At 47.4% G+C, this 21,799-nt stretch overlaps 1 protein-coding gene across 1 annotated transcript; it reads right to left on the bottom strand.

The window, feature by feature from the left end:
• Positions 1–5,911: 5,911 nt before the first annotated feature.
• BZW1 (basic leucine zipper and W2 domains 1) lies at positions 5,912–21,571 on the bottom strand. The gene is made up of 12 exons (XM_083154364.1): positions 21,392–21,571; positions 19,477–19,552; positions 16,682–16,858; positions 13,797–13,891; positions 13,642–13,707; positions 13,265–13,400; positions 11,996–12,105; positions 11,729–11,899; positions 11,501–11,644; positions 8,354–8,492; positions 7,336–7,458; positions 5,912–6,358 (listed from the first exon to the last, which is right to left on the bottom strand). The coding sequence occupies exons 2-12, from the start codon at positions 19,538–19,540 to the stop codon at positions 6,327–6,329; spliced, it is 1,257 nt and encodes a 418-aa protein (XP_083010490.1). The 5' UTR covers positions 19,541–19,552; positions 21,392–21,571; the 3' UTR covers positions 5,912–6,326.
• Between the last annotated feature and the right edge of the window lie 228 nt (positions 21,572–21,799).

The raw sequence follows: 21,799 nt of genomic DNA, 5'->3' as shown, positions 1-21,799 counted from the left end.
AGTTCTTTCCAGATAGATAGAAATCACTCGGACTAGATCTAAAGTATGCCAGGCTTGTTGTTCCTCATTTTCAGGTCTAGGATAGAAACTGGGTAAAGTGATTTCCTGATTGAGGTGGAAGGCTGACACCACTTTTGGTACAAATTCTGGGTGAGTCCTTAGGACAACTCTGTCAGGGAAGATAACCAAATAGGGCTCTTCGATCCATAGAGCCTGCAACTCACTAACTCTTCTCGCAGAGGTAACTGCTACTAAGAATACTGTTTTCAAAGTTAAGAATCTCAACGAACACTCCGTTAGGGGCTCAAACGGACACTTGGTTAGGACCGACAGCATCAGATTTAGATCCCACGGTGCCACTATAGCCTTGACTGGTGGCTGGATCCGCTTCATAGCCCTGTTGAATCTTTTTATCAGTTTTTCTTCTGCTAAAGATCTATCCAATAGCACCCCTAGTGCTGATATCTGCGATTTAATTGTGGCAGGAGCAAGACCCATCTGGAAACCTTCGTAAAGGAACTGTAGTACTCTATCCGTTGTTATGGAGGAGAACTCACCTCTGAATTGGCCCCAATCAATAAATCTGATCCATGTCTTGTAGTATGCCAGGGATGATATGTCCTTCCTGGCTTTCAGCATCATTTCCATAACCTGGGGGGACAGGTTATGTCTTTTCAGGATCTTCCGTTCAATCTCCATGCCTTTAGTGATAATTTCTTGGGCTCTGGATGATAAACCGGACCCTGGTGCAGCAGATCCACTCTGTCAGGTAGGGGCCAAGGTTCTTGTACTGCCATCTTCAGAACATTGACGAACCAAGGTCTTCTTGGCCAGTAAGGTAGTATTGCTATCACTTCTACCCGGTCTTCTCTTATCTTCTTCAGGACCTTTCCAATCATAGGGAAGGGCGGGAATATGTATCCCAGTCTGAAGTTCCACTTTACTGACAGAGCATCTATTGCTCGGGCCTGCGGATGAAAAGATTTTGAAAAGAAGCTGTTCACCTTCTTGTTCCCAAAGCTTGCCATCAGGTCTATTTCTGGGCTGCCAAATCTTCTTTCTATTTGGGAGAATATTTCCTGATTCAACTGCCACTCTCCTGGGGACACTACTTCTCGACTCAGGAAGTCTGCCAGGGTATTCCTTCTTCCTGGGATATAACACCGCTGTCATGGATTTCAAGTTGTGTTCTGCCCAACACATTATCTTCTCTGACATGCGCATAAGTTTTATACTTCTTGTGCCCCCCTGATGGTTTATGTGGGAAACCACAGTGACATTGTCCGACATAATTCTTAAATGGGAATTGCCGATTTCTTCTTTCAGACAATTTATGGCTTCCCATACCGCTTGCAACTCCCTCATATTCGATGAGTTCCTTGCTTCTTCTGTTGTCCAAATACCCTGGACTGACCTCCCTTCGACATGGGCGCCCCATCCGAAGAGACTGGCATCTGTGGTTACTATACAAAACACAGGTTCCTTTAGGCTGGTCTTTCTGTATTCTAGCCCCTGTGTCCACCATATTAGATCCTTCTTCAACTCCTGTTGTAATGAGATCAGGTGTTGGTCGCCACACCCTCTCTTTTGTAGAGGAATCAGTAGCCATTGGAGTTTCCTCATTTTCCACTGTGCCAAGGAACAATTTTGATGCAAGAGGCCATCATACCCAGTAATTGGGTGGCCATAATTAGGGGAAATCTTCTCTTTTGTAGTAAGATGTCGACTAACTCTTTTATCTTTCTGCATCTGTCTGGCGAAAGAGAAATTGAGAACTGCTGCGTGTCTATCATGGCTCCCAAAAATTGTATTTTCTGTACCGGTAGCAGCTGACTCTTCTCCTTGTTTATGACCCAACCTAGATACTGTAATAGGTCTATGGTCCTTTTCACATTGGTTTCTGTCTCTATTAGAGACTCTCCTGCAATGAGCAGATCGTCCAAGTAGGGCCATACTTGAATCTTCTGCATCCTTAGTGCTGCAATCACTGTCACTAACACCTTGGTAAAAACTCTTGGTGAAGTTTTCAGCCCAAAGGGCAGACAAGTAAACTGAAAATGATGATTGGCCATTGAAAACCTCAGGAACTTTCTGTACCATCGATTGATCGGAATGTGGTAATATGCATCCTTGAGATCTATCGATGCGAGGTAGTCTTCTTTTCTTATCCCCATCACAATAGAACTCAAGGTCTCCATCTTGAACCTTATCTGTTTTATATATACATTCAACTCCCTCAAATCCAGAATCGTTCTGAATGAGCCATTCGGTTTCCGTACCAGAAATAGATTCGAATAGAAACCCTTTCTGCGTTCCTTTTCTGGCACTGACTCTATGGCCCCTGACTGTAGGAGTTGATCGATTTTTAAGAACAGCGCTTCTCTTTCTTCTGAAAGTCCTGGTATCCTTGATTTCATGAATATGTGATGGGAGGGGATTCTTTCGAATTCTATACAGTATCCCTGTTGTATTATGTTCAACACCTAGGTGTCTCTTATCATCATCATCTTCCAACACTCTGTGAACAGCATAAGTCTGGCCCCAATCTTCTTCACCTGAAGATAGTCATAACTTTCCCTTTTGGCCCCAATCCTTTTCTGGTTGATATCGGCCACGAAAATTTTGTCGAAAGGACTGCCTGGAGGTATTAGCATTCCCTCTCTTGTAATACGTTTTGCCAGGGCGGTAGGTCTTCGCCTCCCTATAAGCTTGTTTAGATGAGGCCGGAAAGTTGAAGCGATTCCTCTTTTCCTGGGGTAACCGGATTGACTTTCCCCCTGAAATCCTCTGGATTATAGTGTCCAGCTTGGAGCCGAAGAGGAATTTGCCTTCAAAGGGTAAGTTTGTGAGCTTATTCTTTGAATTAGCGTCTGCGTTCCAAGGCTTAAGCCATAGAGCCCTACGCCCTGTTACACCTGCTGCCATAGCCTTGGTTGCAAAGGACACCCCGTCTAATGAGGCTTCACACATATAGTCGATGGCCTTTTGCATGACTTCTAAATTTTTTAGAAGGTGTTGTTTCGATACCTTCTCCTCCATATCCGTTTTTAGGTTGGAGGCCCAAAGTCGAACGGCCCTAGCAACAGAGGCCATAGCCACATTGGCTTTCAGGGAGCCTGCAGAGGCTGAGTGTACTTTACGGAAAGAATTTTCAATTTTTCTGTCCATGGTATCCTTAAATGCCGCAGCATCTTCAACTGGTATGGTAGATTTTGATATGATTTCTGCCACCGCTGCATCTACCTTGGGTAAGGTACACCATCCCAGTAGGTCCTCATCCTTAAATGGGTACATTTTTTCTACCCTATTACCCAATGTAAACTTCGTCGACATTGATCCACTCTTTATTTATCATGTCTCTCACCATCTCTGTCCTCAAAATGTCTCTCACCATCTCTGTCCTCATATAAGGGGTCTCTGTCCGATGTGGAGGCCGCCTCTTTGAAATTCATGGCTTTGTAAATATTTTTCAGCAGGTTTTCTACAAGCTCTAAGTTAAATGATCTGACATCTTCCACTTCACCAGACTCGTCAGACGACTCCTTATCTTCACACTCAAACTCATCAGAAGAATCCTCTTCAGGTGTAAACTCTGCTTGTACTCTAGACCTTTTAGTAGATTGACTTTGAGCAAATTCATTCTTAGAAACAAAATTCTGCTTCATCCATGCCATTAACTCTTTAAGCATTTCCGAATGTTCTGACTTCTTTGCCACTTTAGACTGTGCCATTTCACACAATTCACATACTGACTTTTTCTGACTTGAAGCAAAGGTCTGATCACATGTCATGCAAACTGCTTCTATGAACTTTTTCTTTGCTGTCCTCTTCTTGTGTACAGGAGAGACAGGCGCACTAAAAATGTAGAGAAAACTACACTCAATATCTAGCTCAAAATAACAAAGCTGATGCCCAAAACCAAAGGGCTTACCTCACTGGGGCATCATCCGGCTTCTGGGGAGAAGGCGCTTCCATGGTAAATACTGCAGCGTTTCCAAACAGCATGCAAACACACCAAGCAGATAGACGCCATGATAGGACTTACTGCTGGCTATTTAACTGTTCCCTGTCCGCCCTCTGTGCCTGAGAACGGCTAAGCGGAACTCAAACCACTGCCCAGCGTTTCCGGTGGGACTGGATTCAAAGACGCACCTCCAGCGTCTGTGGGCGGAAGTGACACGTTACCGGCACTTCCGCCCCTTCTGCCTTATCTTCCAGCATGTGTAGCCGCGGCTTTACAGCGGGGCTGCCGCACAGTCTCCCCAGCAGACCTGTTTCTTCCATACACCAGCCCACAGTGTATGACGTCCGGACCAGGTACTGCCATGGCAGGATATCGCGTGCAAGGAGACAAATACAGCTGGCCTCCTGCACCTTCTTCTCCCCGGGGAGCCACCCCAATCAGCTCCATGCTGCTCTGAGGTAACCCTGTTTAAACAAAAATAACCTGTCCTACTCTGTCTACTTCTAAACGGAGACAGGAAAAAAGATGCAGGGGAGGTGAAGGAGGGGTCCATTATACCCAAGGTGGGCGGTCCCAAGAGAAACCAATCCTGTCTGTTCTAGTGGGGGAAGGGAATATCCCAATGTATGGCTGCCATGGGGATCGTAGAAGAAAAATGGTTGCTATGGGCAACATCCCATCTTCAGTAGAACGTCCATTTTAGGATTGTGCCGGGTAGCCTGCGGTGTCAACCATGTGATCTGGGTAGAGAGATGGGGTTCTTGTGATTGCAGAGGTCATTGCCAAGCAGCAGCCAATGGACGACCCCAGCAATACCCATGTCCCAGCCTGCAGTATAAATGTAGCTTGTGACACGGACCCGGATCTCTGGTGTAACCAGGGTATATGTAAGCGGATCTTTCCACCAGTTGCTAGGATAGTCTGTGTCAGCAATAACAGCACACAGTCTTCATAGGGGTTTGGTTCATAGTGTTTACCGTGTAGGTCGACATTAAGAAGGTCTACATTCACAATGTCAACAAAAAGGACTAACACAAAGAGCCAACATATGAAAAAGGCCAAAATGAGTTTCAGGGTTTTTTTTTGGTGCGAGTTGAAAAGAAAAATGAAATCTCATGTAGATCTTTTCATGTGTTGATCATTGGCATGTCGACCTTATGGTGTTGACCTGTCTTATCGATCCCTTCATAGATCCAAATCTCTAGAGACCAAACCTAATGGCTGGAAGATGGACGGCATAAAAGCGGAAGGGACTGGAGTGCAGCTATCTTTGGTCAAGATGTTCACAGCTAGGAAATGCCCACAAACACAGATTTATGGGTTTATCTACTAGGAGGGCAATAGGGAGATATCGTGGTAATCAGAATAAAAAAAATAAAAAAAAAATAAAACTGTACGACATTAGTACCAAAAACACAATTTAATACAATTATACTGAATCAGAACTGTAACTATATTAACCCTTTGAGTGCCAACATTGCTGTGAGATGTGCAAAATAGCCGCTAAAAAATGTCAGGGCCGTAGTTGAGGAATATGAATCCCTTTAGTTGTTGCCGGCAAATTATCTGCAGTCAATTTTTTTTTTTGCGCAATATTTAAATAAACTAAAGTCCGTGGCCAAGGCTGGCATTTTTAGCAGATATATTGCACATCACAACAACGTTGGCACTCAAAGGGTTAAAAGACCAGTGACTGGATTGCTGCGGGTCTGGAACCGCTGCTAGGAAGGCACCAGCCAAAATCTCGCCTATGGCATGGAATTGGTTTGGGCCGGCTCTGTAGACAGCCCCTATTCAGCCTAATGATAGCGCTGTTCTTTTTTTCAATACGGTAACCCCTCTGTCGATCAAACTTGCTGTAACGGATCCAGTCCAGGTCACACAACCCAAATAAATGACCTGTGTACAAGCACCCCACGGCCACAAGCAGCAAAGAAAAAGTCGGAATACGGTCGTCGAATATGGCGTTTAATTTGCAAATATTTTCCATAACAAATATACCAAATCAGGGGTTTTAAACTTCATTTTTAATAGAAAACCAGGGGATAAAACGAATTGTTACAGTTTGAAAGGCCTTAAATTACATTATTACAGTAGAAAATACAGGAGGTAGCGGGTAAACAAAAATTGATGACATGGTTGTTGTTTTTTTTTTAACTAAAAAAACAAACCTGTTGACCGTAATAGGGGGGAGAGCGCAAATGTAAATGATAAAATAAAAAATTAATAGTGTAAGTGATGACAGCCCTTATATCATGCTTGATACAGGAGGTAGGATGTAATAAATCAGAGAGACACATAATTGATAATGGCATTTTATCTACAACTCCTGTGTTTGCTGACTGACATCACCATGGACAATTCAATCGCCCTCTTCAGTCTCAGACTCCGACTCTGCAGAACAAAACACACGCAGAGTTAGATGTATAGGACAGCAGTTCTGCTACAGCCAAAACTGACCCTCCACCTGCTGAACATGTTCAGTAATTCTGGCTATATAACCAATGTCCTGCATATTCAGCCGGCGACGTCACAGAGCGATATCGTTCAGTGCGTACACTCACTTCCTCCCGTAGCAGAGATCGTATACTATAAAAATCGGCCAAGGTGCGGTAGTCTAGCATCATTATCGATACAGTGCGTACACTAGAGAATACGCAGAGTATAGTTGTTGCGTATATTAACGATATATCATATAGTGTGTACACAACTTAAGAGTTTAATGGGTACTTATATGTTAGTTGGGGACCCACTATAGTTAGTACGCTCATACCCCCACTATCCATGTCAGCATGGAGTGGATTTTATATAATGTGGCGAGCGCAGCGAGCCTGAAGCGTGGCGAGCCCCGCGAGGGGACGCGCAAACTAAGCAAATAGTTTAGTGGGCGCCCAACTAACATAAGTACCATTTTATGTGGTGTTCACGCTAGGCTGTTTTAGCAGGGCAAACGCGCCCTGCCCGTTTTGCGGCGCCCTGCTAAAACAACCCAGCAGTCCCCGCTGCGGGCTTCCAGAGCTCTAGGGAGAAGCCCAGCACCCACGTAGGTGCTGGGCACACCCCCACCAGCCTCCAGCGGGCGACCCCCCCTCACATTAGTGACAACGGTGGACATGCCCACCCACACATTTGTGACGTCGGATGGACCTGCCCTGCCCGCATTCAAAGTGCCCCTTGTCCTCCCTTCAATGCTGGAGGGAACACTTTTGTTCATCAAAATCTGCAAAAAACGGTCCCTGTTAAAAAAGGAAACCGCTACTAAAAACCATCAGAACTTCCTATAAAACACTATAGAACTGGAGAGAAAAAGCTCACAAAAATAAAGAAATAACAAAAAAACGTATTGCTTACAAATGTAAGATGGTACAAACCTTCCTCTGCGTTTTTGAGCCACTCAACAAATTTTTTCATCTGATCCAGGAACACGCTCTTTCCTTTTGCAAGATGTGCGTCTTTGTACCACTTCAAAATCGGCTCCTCACTTAGGACTTCAGCTGGGGTAGGGGGTGGATACATAAATAATTCAGATTTTACTGAATATAAAGACCACAGCAATATGCAGCATGCATTATGTACAAGCTCTGTACATTTATTGCGCACACACTATAGAGAATATCTAGAGTACAGTAACCCTGTCCCAACAGTATCCAAACTGGGTTATGGTTAATACGGAAGAGGAAATGGGCGGTTATTTATATGGCGCTAACATATTCCACTGCGCCTTGCAATTCCTAATGCTAAAAAATACTGTGTATACTCCACCTGCGTACAAGGTGTGATACGATAGAGAAAATAGTGGCGCATTCACCAGCGCCCTCTGCTTGTAGGTTGGACGGATTCTGCATTAAGGAGGCACGTGGGAAAGTCAGAGGGACACTGAAGGGTAGGGTTGGCCCGCAACTCATAATATGCCACACAGCTGTAGCAAAGCCTGGTGTCACACGCCCTTCACAACATGCCCGTCTCAGGGATTAAACCGCCAGCCCAAATAATCCTAACGTGAATAAGGTTATTTGCAGAAGGACAAATAGTAAAGGTAGTCACCCAGGTTGGCCTGTGATGAGCTGGGGGGAGTTAGGGGCAGTGCCCTGGACTTAACCAATTGTTATGGACCCACCGGAGGGCACCTGGTCATTTGTTACTTTTGCCAACAAGATTATTCTAACCATCTACATTTGTCTGTTAGATCAGTTTATTAGAATTATCAGTGCTCAATGTTATAAACTGCCGCTGTAAAATGGTTTGTATTCTGAGTGGAACCACAAGTCTCAGCACTATAGAACATCTCATTAAGTTTGGAATAAAGGGTATGCAGTTCAAGTTCAACCCCCCCCTATATAAATCATGAAGCACCGCGGAGGAAGTAAGTGCAGAAGTTTTGGCACGCACCTTTGTAGAAGAGCACCACGATTTTCTGGAACGATTTCATGAAGTGAATGTTGTCATAACAATACTCCTGAATTTTCAGCAGCAAGGTCAGCTCAGACTGACCTTGTGTGGTAAAGGCAGCAAGTAGTGGGCTGTATTGCTGAAGAGAAGAGTAGATTATTATACCGGCACATTCTCATGTCTGTATCGCTGTACAGGAAGAATTACACAAAGGTACAGACTATGAATTCAAACAGTGAGATCATACAAGGAAATGAGTACAATGACCAGCAACAGGATCACAGTTGTGGACTTAAAAAGTAGCAGGAGGCACTAAGAACCATGAGGATGGAGGAAGCTGCAGACCATCACCTGAGCAGTCACCGGCTCCACTTGGCTCCTGCAACCTGTACAGTTAGCGCTCCAGGAGTCTCAAGTGTCAGCTGCTTATCTAACCCAGCAGTAAGCAGTGTTATTTTGGACATCGAAACCCACATCTCCATGCTCCTGGTGCCTAAACCCACGCAAAGGAACATCCATCTCTACCCTACATGTGAGTAACAGCTGATTTATACCCATTTATCATACAGCGGCTATTTGGACTCCAGGTTATGGATTTAAACATCTTTTGATGTGGAACTGCCTTTAGAGAATTAGACCATTGGTCGGCAGTTACCCCCGGGTGGTTTGTCAATTTTTTGAGCTAGATACATATATGCAGATAGACTATATTCTGATTTTTAAATGTAATTGTTGTCGTATGTACGGTCTTGTCATTTGTTCTTACAAATTTTTTATTTATTTATTAAAATTGCATCCTCATATATACACTAAGCGCCCAACGGTATTGTACTTTTTCCTTACTATTTTGGAGGGCGGAATCCCTCCCCCGTAGTGGCTGCTGGTGTATATTACACACGACAAGTATTCCTAGCGCTTTAGACATTTTTTGTTGCTACTTTTTTTTTTACATCTAAGCTGTACTATGTATTGATTATTATTATTATGCATGCGTGGATCCAACCCCTAATATGGGGGGGGGGGGTCAGAATATTTAAATACACAGTATATGGCTCTTGCACGGCGCTGTATATGCATTTTCTTCATTTCATCTAGTGATGGGAACAAGGTACAACATTTGTTGAACTACTTTAATGGGTAAATAGGAAAGAATAGACCTGGTTCCACTTCAAAAAACAAAATCCCAGTTTGGTAAATATAGCCCTTAGAACAGGGGTGGGAAACCTTCAGCCCTCTAGCTAATACTACTTTCAGACCGCAAACCCGTGTCCGACCCTGCATTTTAAACACGGGTTTGTCCTTGCGAAGAGCAGTGTCATACCCCTTTCACACTGCACTTTAACCCGGGTTTTCCTAGGATTGGTGCTTACACACTGAACCCGGGTCCGTGCTTTAAAACCTGTGTGTCATTTATGACTTTTTTTCTGGCTCACAATAATGATGTCACAAAGGAAATAAAAGTGAGGGGCGGAGGTTGTTCACAGCATTGCAGCAGCAGCATGGCAGACTTCTCTGACCTCATGGATGTTTGTGCTTTGATTCTCTGCGATTCAGGTGTTAGCATGCAGCAGAGTGTCACACTGTGCAACATGCTGTACACTTATTTCATGCTGAAGAAAGTGCACAGTTCTGGGCAGAGATGAACAAAGAGCGACGCCTTTATTTGCGCAGGAGGATGATTTGTCTGCGGATCTCCTCCTCACCCCTTATGTTGAGCAATTACCTCACCTCCGCATCTGTCCAGATAGAGGACATATTGCTGGAAAGCAGGCTTCCAAAGTGGGCAACAGCAGGCTGTAAGTGTGGATGGTGCCTGTGTCCCGTGGTCCGCAGCTCCAGCGTGCTGCTTGATGATTTCCGGGGTCAGACTGCTGACCTCACAGAAATCCACCAATAGCGGCACTTCATAAACAGCAGTGTCGGATGACACGGGTCGGGGCCTTTCTGACCGCACATAGACACGTGTTAGAGCCGTGTCCGACCCTGGTAAAGACCAGGGTTCAAGAGCCGTGTTGTTGAACACAGGTTTTCTGAGCGTGGCGCTTTCAAACCGCACCGTGACCCGTGTTTAGGCCCCACGAACACGGCAATAAGCCGTGTTCGGAGTGCGGTCTGAAAGCGGTATCAGTGGTTCCCAACCCTGGTCCTCAAGTACCCCCAACAGTGCACGTTTTGCAGGTCTCCACACAGAATCACAGGTGAGATAATTAGCTCCACCTGTGATCTTTTCAAATGTGCCTGAATAATGAGTGCACCTGTCGTGTGACTTGGAAAACGCTGTTAAACTACACATCCCAGCATGCCCTGTTATAGTTTTGCTATTTGGTCAAGCTAAAACTGCTGCAGGGCATGTTGGGATGTGTAAGTCCAACAGCTGGTGGGCCGAAGGTTCCAGATCCCTGCCTTTAAGACTTCAGTCTTAGTACTAAGGCTAGAGCAGGGGTTCTCAAACTCTGTCTGCAGGACACCACACTGTTTACATTTTCCAGGTCACCCGGCAGGTGCATGCATTACTCATTGACATTTAAAAAAGATCCACAGGTGAAGCTAATTATTTCACTTGTGATTCTGTGAGGAGACCTGCAACACATGCACTGTGTGGGGTCCTGAGGACCGAATTTGAGAACCTGTGGGCTAGAGATTTATTTTACAAACCAGCAGACACATTCATAGAACATACTGGTTCATCACCGATCTAGTAATGGGTCTACTTTTTGGGAATTTAGCCATTACCGTTATATAGATAAGGTAGCACTATACAACTATCGGCCTGCAGCTCCAGTTTCATAGTGGATACATTGTACTAGGTTCTGAGTCTCCTTCCACACAGGGAGAGCAGCTCCCGATTAGAACCAGAATGAGCAGCCACCAATCAGAGGACAGTAGCGGAAGACAACCAGAAGTTAGAACATCTAACCAGCGACACCAAGACAGGCGGATAGGGGGAACCGTCAGAGTGACTGGGAAGATCACGCCTACAGGAACAGTTTACCCAAGTGCTGGCCATCGATGGTTATCCATCAAAGATGACAGGGAAGAGCCAAATGCTTTTTCTGTTGTGCGCATGCGCTGTCAGGGTCCCCATTCGCTTGCACAAACTTGACGCGTGGATGAACGTCCCTAGTCCGCTCATCCATCTCCGCGTACCTTCAAGTGTTTGATGGCTTGCTCTGTCACCAACTCCTCCTTTTTGTTCCACTCAACACAGCTCATAATACTGGACCACAGGATCCCGATCACAGTCTGCTCGGAGATGTTCTTTTTCATTTCTTCTTTCACGTACAGAGTGATCTAAAGACAGACAATGATTGGTTGAGCAGAAGGAAGCCGTCTGCCAGCAAAAGCCCAACCCCTGCACCAATCAGGGTGCCTTACGTCTTTAAGAGGCTCGTCCCGTGACATCATTTCCTGTAGTTCCTTCTGAAGCTCCTTACGAGCCCCAATGCATTGCTGGTTTTGGACGTACTCCGCCAGCTCTTTTAATCCTGCGTCGGTAAAGTATTTTGTGAAGTGTTCCACGCTCTGCTTGTTTGCAGGAAAGAGTTCCTAAAAAAAAATAAAAAAAATTGAAAAGTGTCGATGGGTTTACACTACGCCGGCGTGGAGCGTACTTTGTTTATACACGGAGAACAAGTCTCTTACCATAAGCCTGTTGTCCATATTTACTTTGCGTAGCATACCGGCTACGGCGTGGATATCTTTTTCGTTGATCCATGATTTAAATAGTTTTACTGCGAATGCTGCCGAAACACCTGCAAATAGAAAAAGACAAGTTATTCTGCGCTGTCAGGGTGTCGCCATTCACAAGGCGATTGAAAGGAAGCAGACGCGGAAGTAGTAGGGTGGAAACCGGCCGTTTAGTGGGCGTGCCTGGGTGTGTTAGGGGAGGGTGTGTGACGTCCGCTCCAGACCGGATAGGCCTTTATCCATCGCACCGCTAAGTGAGTCTCTGGCTACTCTGAACATGCGATGACCAGCGTAACACCCGATGGTGAGCCTGTTGGGATTTGGACACATTCGCTTGGCTGCGAATGGAGGTGTAGCTGTACACATCCATCCAACACAGCGAACATTTATTCGCAAGGCGGGATTTCAGGCCAGCAGAGCAGTGGCTTAACTGAATGCCGTCCATGCGCTCAGGCCTGAATTGGGCCCAGTAATCGAAAACTGTAAAGGTAGCAGTACTCAGACATTTACATAGGGGAGTATTGAATGGTTCCTGTGAGCTGTGACAGCGTGCAGGGACAGTATTCAGCCGACCCCCCCTGCACACGCCGTTTCGCCCCTCCCCAAGTTTTTGGAGCGAGGTGGGGAACTGCTGGTGCAGTCACTGCATTAGCTGCGAGCGTCGCTGTTTGGGGGAACTTCCCTGCCACGATGAATAGGGTGAGCGGCCGGCACGGGTGTTAAACAGGAAGGATCGCTTGTCTTCAGTGATCCCGCAGTTTAACCCCCTCACATTGAATACACCCCATAGTGTCCCTTATCTGGGGGTGTTTATGGATTCTAAAAAAGGCACATTATAAACATAAATGTCATTGTATGACACATTGTGTACTAACTGGCAGTGTGACCGGTACAGATGACCAGGTCACACAACTGCGACACTTACACTTATTTGTCAATCTGTAAAAAAGGAAGCCTGGAACATTATACAGTGTTTCATTCTAGCACCTGCACCTCTCAAATCCTGTGCAGTTCCTCGTCCCTGCCTGGGCTGCCACTCTGCTGTTGTGCTTCTAGCAGACTGATCTGTATTTCAGTAGAGACTGACAAGACGAATCACAACAAAAAGGTTCTAGAAGGCGGGAAAGGAACTGCACTGGTTTTAAAAAGGTGCCGGTCCTACAATGAACACTTATTATATATTATAGGTATGAAATAGTTATAATGCAATTCAAAGACCCTTACCCTCTTTAACCAAATTCTCATTGTACAGACTGTTCAGAATGGATGCAGAAAGATTTCCATTGGCCAACAGAATACCGGTGAGCATGGCCAACTTATTCCTCTCCGACTCGGAAAAACCTTTCAGGAAAAGCAGCAGCTGGAGAACAGGATTGTAAAATCTATTAGTTACACATTAAACGTCTAATGCAGGCCTGGCCAAACTGCGGCCCTCCAGCTGTTGTGAAACTACACATCCCAGCATGCCTTGCGTTAGTTTTAGCATTCCCTAATAACAAAACTGTGGCAAGGCATGATGGGACTTGTAGTTTCACAACAGTTTGACCTGGCCTGGTCTAATACGAGTGCCCTCCTCAGGTGCAGAATAACTAGATGAATACCTTTTTGACCTCTTCTTCAAAGCCTTTCTCCAGGTACTTGTAACGTCTGATGAGTTTGTTAAAAACCTGTAAGAGATAAATAAAAGGAGTTTGTTACCTGCAGGCAACAGGGGTGCAGCACGTTCTGGAGCCCGGAAACTGAAAGTCTATAGTACCTGAGCAAAAGCTTGCATGGTCTCTAGGTCTTCCTGTGCTTTGAACACACAGACATCGGTACGAATCACGTCATCGGCCAGGGTACCTCCTGGTGCTATAGAAGACAAGAGTGCAGCTATTTATACAGTTCCCCAGGGACAATGAAACTGTGCCAATGCTCTTCCCAGGACCCTGTGCCAATGTGGGAGCACATGCCTGGATTTGTGCAGCCGTCACAGATGTGAGCCCAGGGCTGCACAGAGCGCAGGTGTGGCTTGCTGCTATCCGCTTTACAACCCACATTCATTTAGGTTCTACTTCCTTTTTAACACAGAAACCTGGCGATCTACTACATATGGCACAAATAGTGGCACACACACACACACACACAATGTGGAGATGCATCAGGCCTCAGCAGTGGCGTCCTTGCCTAAGATGAAACCTGGGACGGGAAAAGGGTGTGGCCTCATGGCCCAGATCCCCATTTTGTCACTGCAGGGGTCAGGGAGTTGCGACCAGTGTGCAGTGCTGGCTTCTACGCTGCGATAGGAGCCAGGTGCTGCATGTAACGTTACAGTGATGTGCGAAGGCCACTGGGCCTGTAACTGGCACCAAATATTTTGTAAAGCCCTAATATCATTACTCGCAAAGCTTCTGCCGCTGTACAGGACATTAAGCATGTGCTCTTTTAGTTCTACAGACCTCGCCCTATAACTGGAGAGGAGATTAACACCGATATTAAAGAACATCTTCATTAATGCAGACTTATGAAGTGCAACCGACCAAAGCGGTCAATGAAAGGACACAATGGATCCTCAGTCTGTCTCTGGATTGCACAACAGTAATTACCACTAAGTGACGCATCACCTGACACTGCCAGTGAGTGTTCAACTATTACACAGTATATGAGCTCGTTGATCATGGATTACACATGTTCATTGGGAATAAGGTCTAAGGCAGGGCTGGGCAATTGCGGCCCTCCAGATGTTGATGAACTACACATACCAGCATGCCTTGCATCAGTTTCAGCATGGCCACATAGCAAAACGTATGCAAAGCATCCTGGGATGTGTAGTTCATCAACATCTGGAGGGCTGCAATTGCCCAGCCCTGGTCTAAGGCGTAATTGCCTCAGCTGGAAGCCTATGGCATCACCAGGCAAAGCCAGTTGATTTATAAAGGACAGCAGCAACACAATAACCACTAGATGTTGTCCCAATGACACGTGTCAAATCTGTTGGGGTGAGACTACTCCCTACCCAATAGCATTACACTATGCTCATAAGCGATCAGCAAGTAAGTGCAACCAGCACAGCACATTGGCTAACTCAAGGAGGGGGCTGCTCGGGAACAAAACCTTCCACCATGCACGGTGCATGCTGCGATGTGCAGTTCCCTAGCAGCTGGAGGGCCACTTTATAAAGAACTCTGCTTAAAGCCAATCCTTGCTCTTCTAGTAGATAAACAATAAAAAGTGACTTTTTTTTTTTAATCATGGCGCCCTAAGGTATTAGTTTTTACTCCAGCGCACTCATAAGGCCAACTTAGAAAACCAAAATTACAGGGTGAAGCAGTTCTACCCAACACGGGTCCTATTTGTGTGTGAAAGGGTCAACCCATGAATTTACCAGAGTCGAGGACTTGGGATTTTCGACCTGGGTTGACCCTGTCACACAGAAAATCCGTGTTATTCAGCAAATTACTGGCTAGGTGTTTCTAACAGTGTTCACCAGTGTGAAGAACACAGGTTTTACCCGGCATTTATATGCCATGGACTGTAGTGCCGGAGCCCCATTCTCACTGCTAAGGCAAATTCCCAGGAGAAGCAGTTACCCGGTAATTTGCCTTTTAACACTTTTTTGCAGTGTGCACCGGTCAATCCGTGTCGGCATACCCAGGCCTCCAACCTGATTAAAAAGCAGTGTTGTAGACCCTGGAATTTCGACATGGGTTGAACCATTCATATAAAAAAAAAAAAAAAACACCCCAGTGTTAAAAGGCAAATTACCAGGTTGACATGCTTGACCTCAGTATTTGCCTAGCATTGAGAACGGGGTATGACCCAGTAATTAGCTTTTCTGTGCGAAGGGGAGGGGTGGTGTCAGGCTGGGACCAGCAAAATTACTGTAAAAGCTGGGATTTTCAGACAGTGGTAGAATTTACAAAATTAGAAAAAAATAAATTTAAGTAAATAGTTCTAGGTCATCCTTGCGTGATGAAGATGAAGGCTTGCTTACATTTGTCCTTATACTTTATGATTAGCAGCCACAAGCTCTGGTTTTGCCTATTGCAGGGTCCATAAATCAATAGAATTGATCCTAGACCACCAATCCAAGGCACCCCTGCATGTGCCCCGAGATACCCCAGGCTGCTGTGGTTTACAGTTTGGGAACCACCGGCCTACACAATAAACTAGACAGCCAGTTACAAAACCGCTGGATGCCACTATATTTAACCATAGCATCCAAAACAGCGATACTTTAAAAGCGCAAGTAATTGGTGGCTTTGTAAAGCCACAGCTCTTGCATTCATAGCATTCTTCAGCCGGGTCAGAGGTCATCCATGAATGACATCGTTAACCATTTCCCTTGAACGGTCTGGAACTCCCCGAGCAAATGATATAATAGTGCATCCACACTGAACGATTTCGTTCAGCGGCCACATCCACGAGCAGGCTGTTGTTGGCGATATAGTCTGGATTTGACCGCATGTACAGACAGAGGGGGTCGATACTATCTGCAGGATTGCACATTGTTACAGATATCGCAAATAATGTTAAAGATCACCGCTAAGGCGTTCTTTCCCTCTCCGTCCTTTTCCGTGCTTCAGCCTTGGTTTATTAAGGGAAGAGCACAACAAATACATATAGTAGAAGAGAGCAATAACCATTTCCTGCGGTACTTACCCAGCATCCCACCTGCCACCAGGATGTCAAAAAGGGTTTCTGCATAGCGGCGGTAGTCGAGCTTTGCCCCAGAAGCATCAAGAAATTTTGCTACAGCTTCTAAATCGTTGCCAGTTTCATTTAAGCCTTGAATAATGCAGTCTTGGAATTGGGTAGGGTCAAACCTCTCCTTTTCATCTAGAAGGTGGGGATCATAAGAAGGACACAGTTGGACACAGAACTTAACACTCACTGAACGACCATCAGCCAGTACAACGACCGTCCAGCGTGCCAACACGAAGGAAAATTGTTCACAGCATGAAAACGGCTGATTACTACAATGGCGGGATTTGAGTGTAAATCATCTGTCGTTACGCTAAAGGCCCATACAGACACTACGATGATTCCTTAATGATGATGAACGACCCCATTATAAATCACCTCCTGAACAACTCAGAACGACTTCGTTCAGGAGGTGAATCTTTCAACATCGTCTAGTGTTTATGCTGTGAATGATGGACGACTACAAACGATGCGCGTACCCGTGGGTCGTTAAAGACCATAGCCATCGTCCATGCATGCAGGTCAATTTGGCTATGGTCGTTAACAATGTTTGTTTTTTCAATAGAAAAAGGACCTGCATCGTTTGTGGTCGTTTCTCATCTGTCGTGCACCAGCGATCACTGCAATGCTGAGGTCGTTCATTTTCACTTCAAGGGTGAAAATGAACGATGGTAGTTAAGATGTGACACATCGTAGTGTCTGTATGGGCCTTTACTCTGTGCTGTGATGTGCTGGGTGATGACCCGGGTCATCCTCCACACCAGTCCCAGGTCTTCCGGTCCCATCTATAAGTGCTACTGTCCCCCACCAATCAGTCCTTTTAGGCATGACCCAGGACATCAGAAGCAGGGGCTATACCTTTCAGACAGGAGTCAGGGCACTCACCAGAGTTGCTAGTTCCAGGACCTGGGACGGTCAACCTGGGTAGATACGGATTCATGGCAAAAAACCCAGGGTTTAGTGTCATACCCCTTTCACCCAGAAAACAGATTACTGGGTGAAGCAATTCTACCACGTAATTTGCTGACTAACTTATCCTTTTTCTGTGTAAACGGGTCAACCTGGCCCATAAATCCCGCTCCCTGACCCAGGAATTTTTCAGGGTGAGGACCCAGGATTTACAACCTGGGTTGATCCTTCCGCACAGAAAGAGGACCCTTGTTATTCAGCAAAATTCAGGAGTTGAAACTTTAACCCGGTAATTTGCTGTTCAGCGTGAAAGGGGGTCAGGCTGCTCCCGGCAAAGTGCCATATGTGATCACACTAGATTTCACTAAAAGTCCATACACACTGGGCAATTTTGCTCAGCGTGTATGGACAGTGATGATGGGGAAAATTGCTGGGCTGAAAAACCCTCAGTGTATACACATTGAGCGATTTTCACCAGTGTAAGCGATTGTCCCAGGGAGGGACAACTTTCACAGCAGGACGCTATGGAAGCCATTCACCCCCTTGCTTATCTGCGGGTAACACCATCAGACGAGCGGCGGCCACTGGCGGTGATGCGAGAGCAAGCATTAGCGATCATCGCTGCCCCGTACACACTGGGCGGCTTTTGAGCTTAAAGGAGCTCAGTCAAGAAAACTGAGCAGCTTTCAGCTCAAAATGGCCCAGTGTGTATGGGCCTTTAAACTATCAAAACACGGTCCAAAGCCCATTCCGTCAATATTTGTGGCAATTTGGGTGAAACCAGCATATCCACTATTCAGGAATATGTAGATAAAGGGTAAGCAACATGTGGCTCTGCAACGCCTGAGGAACTACATCTCCAAGCATGCTCTGTCACAATATTACTGTTTTGGAATGCGTACACAGTGGCAGGGCATGATGGTATATGTAGTTCCTAAGCTACGTAGTACCACAGATTGCCTACTACTGATGTGGGTATGTATCAAAGGATAGACAGTGTTTGGGTCATCACACATTTTTTGGTGGCAATGTCAACAATTGAGCACGTACACCCCCCAATAAGTGTTGCACGTGGTGGCCGTGCTTCAGACCAGGTGCCTCCCGTCATAACAAAAGTTTCCCAAAAACGCCAGAATTTAAAAAACAAACAAAAAAAAAACTCATGTCAACCTATCATCAAGATACTCACTGATAAAGCTAATCAAAGCCAAATGAACTCAAGTGTGATAGAAACACACGCACACATTGGCATATATTCAATGCCGTGGGCGAGCGGTGACTGTGAGCAGGACTTTTTGCTCGCAGTCACCGCTCACCCGGTCAGTATTCAACTGACCCCCCCTCATTCGCAAATTCCCCCTCGCTCCGTTTTTTGAGCGAGGGGGAATTTGCGAATGTGCCTCCAAAAGCTGCGAGAGCCGAGGCTAATTACAGCGAGTTTGCTGCACTAGCCGCGGCTCTCGCAGTTTAGGGGAATCCTCGCAGTTCTGTGACTGCGAGGATTCCCCCGGAACGTTGCATAGTGCGAGCGGCCGGCGCGGGGGTTAAACTGCGAGGATCACTGGTTTTCTGTGATCCTCGCAGTTTAACCCCCTCGCCGGCATCTCGCACCGGCATTGAATACTGCACAGTGTGTGTCTCACATACTGCCCATCGCCACCGGTTACCAAGCACCATCAGCCTGACATCCTACACTGGGCACTAGCAATGCTGGCTGAGGATAGACTATTGATCGCATCTCATGAAAATTTAAACAATGTGAATTCACAGGCTGCGCTTCCGGGACTATTGGGCCGACCTCCACCAGTGCTGCCCGGGGGGGGGGAAACAAAGCTACTCATTACCTCTTTTGCGTGTTTTAAAACGCTGGCCAGATAGCGTTGGCTTTTGTTGCTTTTGATTATTCATAAAAAAGATGCCCTGTGAAATAAAACAGGAGTTAGAAACAGAAAGGACGGGGAGAAGTCTCTGGGAAGAGGAACAGAAGTGATTGGTGATCAGGCCAGCGCAATGGCGCGGTTACGGCTAGGTTTATTTGGTAACTCTCTGACGTTACAGTTCCATATTCTCATAGGAATCACTGCCCTTTATCGCTAACCACTGTGCTGCCATAGACTGGAATCTAGGAGACAATACTGACCGCCACCAGACACATCCACATCAATGTGCCGAGCAGACACATCAGCTTATACGTTCAGCCACTGGGTGTGGGATCTGTTCCCTTTCAGTCTATGGCACCGGACCCCATGGGAAGACTCAGCGACAGTCAATGGAACCACAATATAGTTACACGGAGTGCCCCTCATGCACACACATATCAGTAGCTCATCCTAGGGCTGGGGAAATCCAGAGGCTCAGTGTCCGGAGATTACAAAAGGAATAATATATCTGCCACAGTACATCTACAATACATATGGTGCCAGGTGTCGGGGCTAATAGGATACCCACACATAATCCTCTACACTGCCATGAAGAACATGCATGGCAACCTTGGACCCACATAACGGGAGCAGGGCGGTGGCCGGGCACAGGATGGGGAACCACATGACGGGAGCAGGGGGGTGGCCGGGCACAGGATCGGAGCCACATGACGGGAGCAGGGGGGGGGTGTGGCCTGGCACAGACTGGGGAACCACATAACGGGAGCAGGGGGGTTGGCCTGGCTACCCACATAAGGGGAGGATGGGGTGGCCGGGCAAAGGCTGGGGAGCCACATAACGCGAGCAGGTGGTGGTCAGGGAACAGTCGGGTGCCCACATAACGGGAACAGGGGGTGGTCAGGGAACAGTCGGGTGCCCACATAACTGGAGCAGGGGGTGGTCAGGGAACAGTCGGGTGCCCACATAACGGAAGCAGTGGGTGGTCAGGGAATAGCCGGGGTGCCCACATAACTGGAGCAGGGGGTGGTCAGGGAACAGTCGGGTGCCCACATAACGGAAGCAGGGGGTGGTCAGGGAATAGCCGGGGTGCCCACATAACGGGTGCAGGGGGTGGTCAGGGAATAGCCGGGGTGCCCACATAACGGGTGCAGGGGGTGGTCAGGGAATAGCCGGGGTGCCCACATAACGGGAGCAGTGGGTGGTCAGGGAATAGTCGGGTGCCCACATAACGGGAGCAGGGGGTGGTCAGGGAATAGTCGGGTGCCCACATAACGGGAGCAGGGGATGGTCAGGGAATAGCAGGGGGTGCCCATATAACGGGAGCAGTGGGTGGTCAGGGAATAGTCGGGTGCCCACATAACGGGAGCAGGGGGTGGTCAGGGAATAGTCGGGTGCCCACATAACGGGAGCAGGGGATGGTCAGGGAATAGCAGGGGGTGCCCACATAACGGGAGCAGGGGGTGCCCACATAACGGGAGCAGGGGGTGCCCACATAACGGGAGCAGGGGGTGCCCACATAACGGGAGCAGGGGGTGCCCACATAACGGGAGCAGGGGGTGCCCACATAACGGGAGCAGGGGGTGCCCACATAACGGGAGCAGGGGGTGGTCAGGGAATAGCCGTGGTGCCCACATAACGGGAGCAGGGGGACGGGCAGGACACGGTGCCTACACCCGCCCAACTGTCTCGTTATATCGTCCACTAGGCCTCAGTGCCAGGCGGCCGCCTCCGCTTCTCCCGGGGACCTTGTCAGAGAACCATCAGCTCCCAACCGCCGCGGCCTACTCCCACCGGCCTCCTCCATTACCGTCGGCGCCGCACACAACATCGACGGACACCGCGAGGCCCGCCCGGGCAAAAACCACAGAACCCATCTCACCGAATGTAAGGCAGCGAGGAAACGGGCCAAAGACGGGGCGGGAGGTGACGGGAAACAGACAGGAGGCGCTGCGTCCGAGTGATTCCCCTGTGCTGCTGCTGCGGACGACAAGGAGAGAGAGAGGCCGGAGCGTGTCACGGCAACGTCACGGAGGGCGGGCCGGAGGGCGGGATGTGTCACTGAGGGCGGTACTACGTCATGTAGGGCGTGCTTAGATATCCGTTCCTGTCTCATGTATAGCAGGCTGGGCGGGGACAGGGCAGAGGGGGCGGTGCTCTGCCAGGAAGCTGGGGGCGGGCCGGCTGGCCGGCATTGCTTATAGGGGTGAGCGACCATTTTGATCCATTGTCCTCATGTTTGGGCTACAGTCAGCACTGAGCCACCTGCAGCAGACATTTTCTTGTGGAA

This window comes from Crinia signifera, chromosome 7 (assembly GCF_055691185.1).
Source record: "Crinia signifera chromosome 7, ASM5569118v1, whole genome shotgun sequence".
Classification (NCBI taxonomy): domain Eukaryota; kingdom Metazoa; phylum Chordata; class Amphibia; order Anura; family Myobatrachidae; genus Crinia; species Crinia signifera.
This window is presented reverse-complemented; position numbering and strand designations above follow the sequence as displayed.

Excerpts from the sequence above, each read along its gene's own strand:
- BZW1 (XM_083154364.1), bottom strand. The coding sequence starts at position 19,540 with ATGAATAATCAAAAGCAACAAAAGCCAACGCTATCTGGCCAGCGTTTT. Across the intron at positions 13,708-13,796 it reads CCATGCAAGCTTTTGCTCAG|GTTTTTAACAAACTCATCAG; the intron begins GTACTATAGACT and ends TATCTCTTACAG. Across the intron at positions 11,645-11,728 it reads GGGACGAGCCTCTTAAAGAC|ATCACTCTGTACGTGAAAGA; the intron begins GTAAGGCACCCT and ends GTCTGTCTTTAG.